The 11419-nt window shown below is 38.9% G+C and overlaps 1 protein-coding gene across 1 annotated transcript; it reads right to left on the reverse strand.

The window, feature by feature from the left end:
• Positions 1-7239: 7239 nt before the first annotated feature.
• LOC134675667 (uncharacterized) lies at positions 7240-9840 on the reverse strand. Its single transcript, XM_063533997.1, has one exon. The coding sequence runs from the start codon at positions 9838-9840 to the stop codon at positions 7240-7242; it is 2601 nt and encodes an 866-aa protein (XP_063390067.1).
• Between the last annotated feature and the right edge of the window lie 1579 nt (positions 9841-11419).

Here is an 11419-nt window from a genome sequence, read left to right on the forward strand (position 1 = left end):
TTACCTACTCACATGCAATTTTGCACATTTATTCAAGCCCCTTATCTTGTCTAGAATACAAAATTTCGTAAACGTAGCTCTAACAGTTATTCATAAATTAACGTTTTAAAACCGGATTTTTTATGACTGACTGACTAATAGATCAAAAACCTAACCCACTTCCAGCTGACCTAGAAACTTTAAATTTGGCACCAAGGTAGACTATTAGGAGTTTATAGAGGGAACAATCTAAAAACTGAAAATTATTGATAATTTGATGAAGAAAAACATATATACTTATCAATAATAGGCTAGATGACTAATTTTCATTTATGATATCAATCGATCAGGTTTGTCTTTACGATCAAAAGTCTATATGGGATCCATTGCATTAAAGGAATACAAAAATCAGAAATTATAGTCAAAGTCCGACAGTCGTACTTCACTCGCGAAACGACCCGAACAAAACGATATGTGACCGTGACGTCAAGGTCACAAAGAGTCCATCTTGAAGTATGAACAAAACAAGAAAATTGCAGGTGAAATATTGCGTTTATGTAGTTTCCATACAATCTTTTATTGGATAAAATCTGAGGAATCGAATCGAATGGTAACTAACTGCGACAATTCTTCGTCTTTGTCAGGAAGCCCTTCTTCCACATTGAACGATATTTGTAACTGAAAATAAAATATATTGTATGTGTTAGCATTTACAATTTGTCACATCATGTACAGTCGACGTCAAAGATATGTACCTATTGCACCTTACTCCTTTCTAATAAGGTGAAAAATGTATACATATATTTAACGTCGACTGTTCATATAAAGCACCGGTGGTAAAGAACCAACGAGAGAAATAGAAATAAGACCCTGTATAATAGACTACGAATCGTGTGATAAATCAATTTACGATGGAATTCTGGCACACGAAGTTGAAACAATGTTATTCTAAATAGGTAGTTAGTACAAAAGGTAAAATTGTTTTCTGCATACGATCAATAAGCATAATTAGCATGAATCACCTACCTCATGGGTATCTTCTTCCTCTAATAGACTAGGAACCCGATAAGTGTCATCCACCTGTGCAATGCGTGGGTTCAAAATGTTTGAGCCGGTCGCCACACTGTCAAAACCAAAATTAAATAAATGTATGATGTTTTACAGCACATATGGACTTTACCGCACTAGTGCGATAATGCACACACACATTACGTTACTATGTCAAATATTTAAAGGGCTATATGTACTGTAAAACGTTGTACGATACATGTGATAATAGGTAATACGCAACTCATGTCAAATTAAAACACTCCCTTCGGTCGTGTTTTAATTTATCGCCACTCGTGAATTTCCTATTTTTCGCACTATTTTTTATCATCAAGTGATGATGAACAATAACAGCCACATTTTGCCTCTCATTAAGCATCCGGACAAATCTGTCGGTCGAAGAATTGTAGCAGCCAGTCATTTCTTTACAACATCACTCAATTTAAGGAGTCATCCATTAATTACATCACACGTGTAGAGGGAGGGGGTCAAGAAAATGTGACATATTGTGACATGGGGGAGGGGGGAGGCACAAACTTTGTGACGTCACTTTAACTTCATCAGTAACCGAAAAATTATTTAAATTATTTTATTCGCTGTACATTTAAATAACAAGTTTTTAAAACGATAATCGTTTTTATTCGTTTAATTTTCTTTCCTAAGCAGTTTTGGGTTATAAAATTACTAATATTTATATCGTCAAAAATATTTTGATAAAATATTAATAATAATAAGTACCTAAGTACTTACTTAATTCGATTTGGCGATTTCGTAGAAAAAATGTGACGTCACACTAGGGGGGAGGGGTTTGCCAAATGTGACCAAGTGTGACAAGAAATAAAAAAGACCTAGAAATTCGTGTGACGTAATTAATGGATGACCCCTAATTAGTCCATTACTATTTCATAAATTGATCATGGACCCGCGAAACGCAGACAGACAGACATGACGAATCCTTAAGGGTTCCGTTTTTTGCCATTTGGCTACAGAACCCTAAAAATGCTCTATCACAGGTAAATGAGAAATTGAAAATGGAAATAATTGCCCAAGATTATTAGTTTTATTAAAATAAAAAATCGGTCAACACGCTCAAGAAAAGGAAATCATTTACTATTGTGTAGGGTAGGTATAATATAAAATAACTATCAGTTCATTAAAAAATACGTAAAAGAATAACGAAAGTACGGACAATCGGTAAATCCCGGGATTTTAATTTCCGGGACTTACTCAGGCAACCCTATTACATTCTATCAGTGTACATTTTTAGGGTTCCGTACCCAAAGGGTAAAAACGGGACCCTATTACTAAGACTTCGCTGTCCGTCCGTCCGTCTGTCCGTCTGTCATCAGGCTGTATCTCATGAACCGTGGTAGCTAGACAGTTTAAATTTTCACAGATGATTGAATTTCTATCACCGCTATAACAACAAATACTAAAAACAGAATAAAATAAATAGTTATACAACAAACGTGATTTTTGCCGTTTTTTGCATAATGGTACGGAACCCTGCGTGTGCGAGTCCAACTTGCACTTGGCCGGTTTTTTTAAATTAAGTACCTCTTGTAGAATATCAAATAACTGATGAGGGCAATGTATCTCGTACGATATTATTGATTGGCGACATTTTATTTAGTTTTCGGCGAACATTTGCTAAGTAGGTAGTACTACGAGTAATAGCCATCTAGGAAAATAAGTACAAAATATGTCCAAATAATTGAGAATATCAATTCAAAGCATAAAAAGATATAAGCATCTGCACTGATAGGAAAACAGTAGGTATCTAAATCTAACTAAGGTCTTTTCGTACGCCGCCGCTGTGAGTAGGTAGGTATTTATCGCAACGCACGAAGTTACGCGCGACATAGGTACCTACATATGCGACGTTATCTATGAAAAGGGACCTTATTGTCGATGGCGCTTCCGCCATTATCAACGATGTTCTGATATAAATACCACGCCGCGCGACATGTGCGTCGTAAGCGCCATAGACAATAAGGTCCCTTTTCATAGATAATGCCACAATTAGAATTAGAACTTACTCGTTACTTTGAATGTCAGTGGTTGATGAAATCGGAGATTCCATTTCCATATTTTGCAGTCTGTAAATAAAGATAAATTGTAGTAGTGTATTGTGTTACGTAGGTAGGGCTAAAAAGCACAAGTCAAATAATTATACTCACTCGATGTAGTCTAAAGATGTAGTATCATGTTCGGCTGTGAAATTATCCAATTTTCTTCTTTTCCTAGAAAGACAAAAAAGTAAAAAGTTTAGACGCATGACAAATCACGAGCTGAGGTTCGAACCCTCGATAGGTGGATGGATTGCTAAAAGAACGCTTTATGCGTCTAATTGTGTGCGTTACGTGTATCACTGTGTGCTCGTATTTATAGGAAGGCCCACTACACCGCAACCGCGTAACTACGACTCACGGAGACGCACACATACTTATAGTTCGTTTTTTTAGCATTAGAAAGAACTTGCAAGAAGGTAAGCGATCTTGACATGTCTTTTAATTGAAAAACGCTTTTTTAAAATCTATAACTATTACTTATGAAAGCAGACGAATATAAATGATCGTATTAGATTCATAATTGTTACAAATTTGCCGTAACTTATTTTTAAAATGTGTTTTTCAATTAAAAGACACGTCAAGATTGTTTACCTAATTTCTAATGCTAAAAAAACGAAGTATAGACGGCAATGTTTTCTGTCCTTGCCGTGGCGCTAGTGCCGCGTGGTGTAAACGTCGCGAATCGCAATATCCTTTTAAGCTATTTAGATGATGAATTGATGACAATGTTTAACCGGTAGATGGAGCGATTATTAAATTTTATAATGTTTTAAGTTATATGGATTACTAATTAGTACGATCGAGTATATATTAAATTAAGTAATAATTACTTATTTCACTGTGTAATAAATATACATTTTTACTTACGTTAGTTCCACTGTTTGTTGGAATCTTCCGAGTTGTCTTTTTCGAGATGTCTTCTTTTTATTCAATTGCTTGTTACCCATTATAACTTAAAGGTTTTGGTGCACACGGTATATCACTAGGACACACAACACAGCACAGTTTTTATAAGTAAATCTTATATTTGTTTTGGGGACACGTAGTACAGGTCCGTCTGGCACGAGCGCTCAGCCATCACTGTCTCATTTCGAAAGACGGACGGAGATAGAGCATGCAGGCCGAAGTCAATATTTTGTTACGATAGAATTAGTTGATGTTTATTTATTTTAAAAATATTGCCTCTAATTATCGTTTTTCTAAAGCTGTCAAATTATTGTTATAGTTATGATTGATTTTTCTCCTTTTTTTGTTTCATAGTGTCACATAGTAAAGAAACAAGTAAAGTTGGAGTATAAATTCTAATTGGAGGTTACTTTGGGAATAAATTGTATCGAGCGAAGTGTTATGAATCGTGTATCGAAAGCTGTGTTATTAAAGATAATATAATCAAGAATTATATATATTTTTCCCACGTCTACAAATATCAACGTTTCTTAGAAAAATAGGATAATAATTGGGGTATTTTTACATTTCTGGCTCAGGGAACGGCCTTAAATGACACTTGCACTGCGTGGGCTATCAAAATCGCTGCAGACTTTTTACGGTCTGACCATAGAGAGTGAGTCTTCTGTACCTAATAATATTATTTATTCTGTGTTATTATGTACCTATACAGTTAAATCTTCAAGCACGTCGACTACAGTATGGTGTCAAAAAAGGTTCTGAAAGGGTTAGCAACTCGCTTGTGGCAACTCTGTAATTACAAGTGTTTCTATGGGGTCTCTATTGGTTCCCATAATTTTTTTGTTCCGATTTATTCAGTCCATAACGTTTTCCATCATAATTTTTATTAATCATATTGTCAATAGTCATAAATTTTAACAATATAAATTGCAGTTCCGATTTTTGCAGGTCATTATTATTGTTAGTCATAAAATTTGTTACTCATAATATTCAAAGTCCAGAAGGTATAACATTACATAATGTTGAAGGCAATAAACTTGCTTATAATAATCGTTGTAAGGTCTTTTATCGCAGGTTATAATGATAAGTAGGGGCTCTATTGCATTCCCTAAATTTTAAGTTACGATTTTTTTAGACCAATAACGTTTTCCATCATAATTTTTATTAGTCATATTGTCAATAGTTATAAAATCAAACAAAACAAATTGCATGCTTGTCTACCTTGGCTTACTGATTTCCCTTTTTTATTTCTTATTTTTCATGTAGTTTATTAAGCCATTTCGTCCCGTGAACGAGTCGACGGAGCCCCGCTTCGCGGGGCTCCTATTTCCGCTCTGAGGGACACAAGGTAACTAACGAACCTACCTGAGGAAACAGATTTTTTATTGTTTGGTTTACTGATTTCCCGCCATTTCTTATTTTTCATGTACCTTATTAAGCCATTTCGTCCCGCCAATGAGTCGACGGAGCCCCGCTTCGCGGGGCTCCTATTTCCGCTCTGAGGGACACAAGGTAACTAACGAACCTACCTGAGGAAACAGATTTAATTTTTCTTTATATGAAGGGTGTCATTAAAAATGGTCCTTTGTTTGACATAATTATTGAAAGTCATAATGTTTAATATTATAGCTCCTAAATATTAGTATATAAGAGGATATCATTTTCTGACTATCGAAATTCGAAAAAGTAAGTTTATGGGAAACAAAGAGATGACATTAAAACGATATGATTAACGACCATTAGTCCGTTAAAATATATGCCTTAAAATATTTCTGAATAATTATTGATATACCTTTGAATGTTATACTCAACAATTTTATAACTTTTGTGATTATAGCGTTTAATATTATAGATGTTTAACATTAGAACTATGAAACGTTATACTTAACAAAAATTATGACTATTGATGTTTATGTCCATGAATTATATGGATATCAATTTCTGACTATCGAAATTCGAAACAATAAGTTTATGGGAAACAAAGGGATCCCGTTTCTATGGGCACAAGAACTTTTAAGCCAATTGGAGTAGTTTGATGACGTTATTAGGCAGGCCAATTAGTTTTAGTTATTCGGCTTAAACTAATTGGCCTGCTTAATAATTCTTGGCTTTCAATAATTTTGACATTGTTAAATAAAAATCGCAGTCGATAAAAAGAACCACTAATCAATATCAAAATGCCTATTAATTTAACTTCTCAAATTCTTACTAAATACTCTATTCTATTATTCTTATTAAATACTTTAAAAACGTCAAACTACTACAGTAAAAATTGAAAACATTTAACCCTCCCTATAATAAGTTAACCGTTTAGCTGCTCGCACGAGTGCTAAGTGGCCTATCTAGCCCAATATAAACGCTTGCATTCAAAAACAACCTATAACACTCAACTGCGTCACTCATAACTCAACCTTAAGCTTTTGTTTTAAAGTTTAATTTTGAATAAGGGTAAGCACTATAGAAATAAAAATGTTTGAATGTGGAATAAACTTCCTAACGCTGCTTTTATGTTCGTGGATAAGCGGTTTTAGTTTCAATCAGCGGATATAAAGGCGGTCACACACGAGAGTCGTAGTATTGAACGAGCAATGTATATTTAGTGGCTTTTTGCAATGGCTTTCATAGTTTTAAATCTTTATACCCATACCCATAGTACAAGCTTTGCTTAGTTTGGGGCTAGGTTGCTGTAAAGGCTATAATGCACAAGCGGTTAATCGCGGGTGCGGGCGGCTAACCGCGCGGCTAGCCGCTTGTCCAGTTTCATATGCAACTGCTTGTGATCGTACGCAAAATTTCAACCGCGGCAGTTGAACGAAGAGCTGCGGCCCGCTCTATACGCACTGGCAATGATATTATATAACTATAGATAGGTTATACTCATAGATTAGGAACACAAACTGTACTTCCACATTTATTTCTATACATACGAAGAAATCTATTATTTAAAGAAGACAGACAAGTAAAGTAGAGGGAATTTCGATAGCTAAAGTGGAAAATAATCAATAAACCAGGCAGTCGACTAGTTGTGATGGGTTTATTTTGCGAACTGACGTACAAAAATATAAACAGTCAAAATAACATTAGAATTTAAATATGGAATTAAAAAAGAACTTAAGACTAGACATAGATAATAGTGTAAACGTATCAAAACCTATTTACATATACACCCTTAACATCCCACCCCCTTGTGTGCGAAAGCACACAAAACTAGCCAGACTAGATATAAACTGAGACTTTATGCCTCTAATCTGACCAATTTTTTAGAAGGTCGACGAAGGATTCCACCTGATGTGGCTACGTCCACCACCCTGACCACTCCGTCTCTGCCAGGGAATGTAGCAACGACGCGGCCGCGTGGCCAGGTTCCTCGGGGTAGGTTCTGGTCTACAATGATGACTAAGTCGCCAACAGTCAAGTCGTGCTCTCTGTTCTCCGCTATCTGGCGAGGTTGCATGGTTGGCAGAATTTCTTTTACCCATCGGTTCCAAAAGTGGTCGGCCAATCTCAACGCCTTCCTCCAGTCAGCACGTCTTAAAAGGTCTCGGTCGTCAAGGGTTGCAGGCAGAACCTGGTTAGAAGATGAGCCAATTAGAAAGTGGAAGGGCGTTAGGGTTTCCTGGTCTTCAGGGCCAATAGGGACATGGGTCAGAGGTCGAGAATTTACAATTGCCTCAGCTTCTAGAAGGAGAGTTACTAGGACTTCGGGATTAGGTTCTCTTTCTCGTAATGTGGCATTCAGCGCGACTTTGACGGTGCGAATCAGTCTCTCCCAGCATCCGCCGAAAAAAGGAGCAGCGGCAGGGATAAAGCTCCACTTTATTCCTCTATTGGCAGCAAAATCGTAGACCTCGTGCTGATAAAATTCGCGTAGAATTCGGTCTGCACCAACAAAACATGTACCGTTGTCAGAATATACAGTATTGGGAGCACCTCTTCTAGCAATAAACCGTCGCAGGCTCATTATTGCGGAGTCAGCAGAAAGGGAATGTACAAGCTCCAGGTGAACGGCTCTGGATGTCATGCAGGTGTACAGGGCCACATAACGTTTCTCTTGTCTTCGACCGATCTTGGTATTTAACGGGCCGAAATAATCCAAGCCAGTGTACGTGAATGGGCGGCGGTGGTGGGCAAGCCGCTGAGGAGGAAGGTTACCGGTCATCGGATTCATTGGCTTTGCTCTTTTGATGCGACAGAACAAACATTTGCTGGTGACGCTTCGAACAGTACTGCGCAGATGAAGAAGCCAATATTTTTGTCGAACCTCATTGACCACCATTTCATTGTTTGCATGTCCAGCCTTGCGATGGTAGAAATTGACCAATAAGCGCACTACTGGGTGTCGTCCATCTAGAATGATTGGAAACTTGATCTCGGAACCGACGTCTTGTACAGCAACGATTCTGCCAGCTAGGTGCAACAAGTTGTCTGGCCCCATTCTGGGAGAAAGCTTCGCCAGGCGACTACTCTTTGGTATCAATTCTCCACGTTCTATTATTGGGATTTCGTCACTAAATGACTCAGATTGTACTTTCTTCAGGACGTGCCTTTCTGCGGCTTCCATAAGTTCCGCTGTCAGGGGGATTAGAGTGGTGGACGTAGGTGTATTCGTACGTTGACGAAGCCTAACATCGGTGCTAGGAGCAACGCGACCTACCCGATCTAAAGCCGAGCGAAATTTAGACGCAGCTTGCAAAACGCGAGCAGTAGCACGAAGTAATCGTAGCCAGTCACTAAAACGACTGAAATCCGCGGTAATTGTCAGATGACCAACCACAAGTCCAGAAGTCTGCTTCCGCTCTTCCTGGACTATAGGCTGACCAGCTGGTTCAACAGGCCAATTCTCCGGAGGATCGAGGAGGAACGAGGGACCTGTAAACCATCGGTGGTTTGGATTAAGATGAAGCGGCTTAATCCTAGTGGCATCGTCCGCAACGTTCAAATCAGTTGGGACCCATTTCCAATCTTGCACGCGCGTATTTTCTGTAATTTCTCCTACGCGATGGGCCACAAAGGGTTTGTACGTTCGTGCGTCACTTCTGAGCCAACCGAGGACAGTTCTTGAATCTGTCCACAAGAAAGTTCGTAAAGGTTTTTTCTTATGAAACTCTTTAATAGTGACAGCAAGGCGAGAAGCTATCAAAGCGCCCTGCAATTCTAGACGAGGAATTGAAGTGGGCTTCAAAGGTGAGACTCTCGTCTTACTGGTGATGAGTGCGAGCTTGACTGTACCATCTGCATACAATAAGCGCCAATAAGCGACGGTGGCAAAGGCAAGCTCGCTTGCGTCCGCGAAAATGTGTAGCTCCCTGTGTAGAGGTTCTCCATTGAGCTTGGCGTACCATCGTGGAATCCTAATTGTAGATACGTCAGACAGTTCCTTAAACCACTCGTTCCACTTTAAAATCTGTGATGGTGGAAATGGTGTGTCCCAGTCAATATTGGATCTCCACGCCTCCTGAAGCAGTATACGCCCTTTGACCACTATTGGGCCCAACAAACCTAGTGGGTCGTATACTTTCATGAGGTGGGACAACACTTTGCGTTTATTAAAACTGCCCTGTAGTATGAGACCTTCTAAACCGGTCCTAAATCCGATAGTGTCTGATATAGGATCCCATGAAACACCTAAGGCTCTGACGCTACTTGACTCACTACCAAGTGACATCTCACTAGGTTGGGCGGCGCGCAGTTCAGTCGGTACAAGACGCAATGCTCCTTGATCGTTAGAAATCCAGCCACACATTTCGAAACATGCGTTACGATGAATAGTCACAACATCGGATGCCATCTGTGCAGCTTCGTCAACATCGTCCAGACTATCCAAGAAATCGTCCATATAGGAACTATGGATACTTGCGTTGGCTGCCGCTGGATACGAATCTTGGTGTGACATAGCGTTTTTATGTTTAATGTACAACGCAGTGAAAGGGCTGGACGATGCTCCAAAAATGACAGCTGTCATCCGATATTCTTTTAGAGGCGTTGTTTCCCTTGACTGAACGTCGCGCCATAAAAAACGTAGTGCGTCACGATCTTGTTCACGGATTTTTATTTGAGGAAACATTTCCTTAATATCAGCTGTTATGGCAACAGCGCCCTCTCTGAACCGAAATAAAATACCTAATAAATTTTCTAAAAGATCAGGTCCTTGAAGCAGCAACGAGTTTAATGAAACACCCTGATTAGTCGCGGCTGCGTCGTGGACAACACGAAGTTTACGTTTTTGTGGATGGTACACGCCAAAATGAGGCAAATACCACCTTATTTTTGCGTTAATGTCACTTTGGTTAGGTTCAGAATCGGTTTTCAATTTATTTTTATTGTTGTTCACACTTGACAGCTTAATGTCAAAATTTGTGTCTGCTTTATTCGGACTGACTGTACTAGGTTGTAAGTTATCAGATACGGTGTGAATTTTATTTGGATAATCGCTTAAATTGGTATCGCGTTTGAGATCAATGCTTGTGTTGACGCTTTTAGTGATAAGATGATTATAATAAGTGCCGGGATTGCACTCTTCAGCGTAATTTTTAGCAATCATGTTATCAATAAACTTTTTATACGCGTCAGCGAAGGCGGGCTCACGAATCATTCGCCTTTCGAGGCTTAGAAATCTTGATAAAGCTTGTGGGTAGCTATCGGGAACACACTGTATGTTGTCACGCCACGGAAGACCTACTTCATATCTACCGGTCGGTAAGCGTGTGGTGGTAGCATCAAGAATCTCGACGGCACGGGAGTCTAGCTTGCTAAATAGAGTCTCGCGCTTAGAGATACCGAGCGAGTCGAGTTTGTATTGCTCCTTTATCAGTGACTCCAGGCGTTCATTTTCAGAAGGTTCAGTGCGGTATAACTGACAATGGTTGACGAACTCGACTGGCTTGGTTTTGCTACTCGTTGGTCCATACAAAGTCCACCCAAGCAAAGTGCGACAAGCGGCGGGCTCGTTACGTCTGCCTTCACAAACCTCGCGACATATTGACAGATGCCAATGCTCAGCACCAATAAGTACGGTTGGTGTAGCGTCAGCATATGTCAAGTATTCGGCTAGGTCTTTTAAGTGAGCATAAGATTCAATAGTCTCTCTAGATAGAGTTTGTTCGTTCAAGCCTAACGATTGTACAGCCTTAGCATGATTTACCAAATGGATGTCAGATTCATATTTACCTCTTATGTAAAAGTCAACGTATCTTACCTTTGTAGTTTTTTGTAAACCCATGATACCATTGACAGTTATGAACTCTTCAGGTCCTATTAAACCTAAGCGAGCAGCCACTTTACAATCGATCATAGTCGCAGTGCTGCCATCATCGAGAAACGCGAAGGTTTCATAGCTGCCATTTGGCCCTGACAGTGTCACTGGTAAAACTTTCAACATTGTAATATTTGAACATATTTCATTAGACGTTTTATGT

This window comes from Cydia fagiglandana, chromosome 22, assembly GCF_963556715.1.
Source record: "Cydia fagiglandana chromosome 22, ilCydFagi1.1, whole genome shotgun sequence".
In the NCBI taxonomy this organism is placed as follows: Eukaryota; Metazoa; Arthropoda; class Insecta; order Lepidoptera; family Tortricidae; genus Cydia; species Cydia fagiglandana.

Coding starts and splice junctions, on each gene's coding strand:
- LOC134675667 (XM_063533997.1), bottom strand. CDS start 9,840: ATGGACGATTTCTTGGATAGTCTGGACGATGTTGACGAAGCTGCACAG.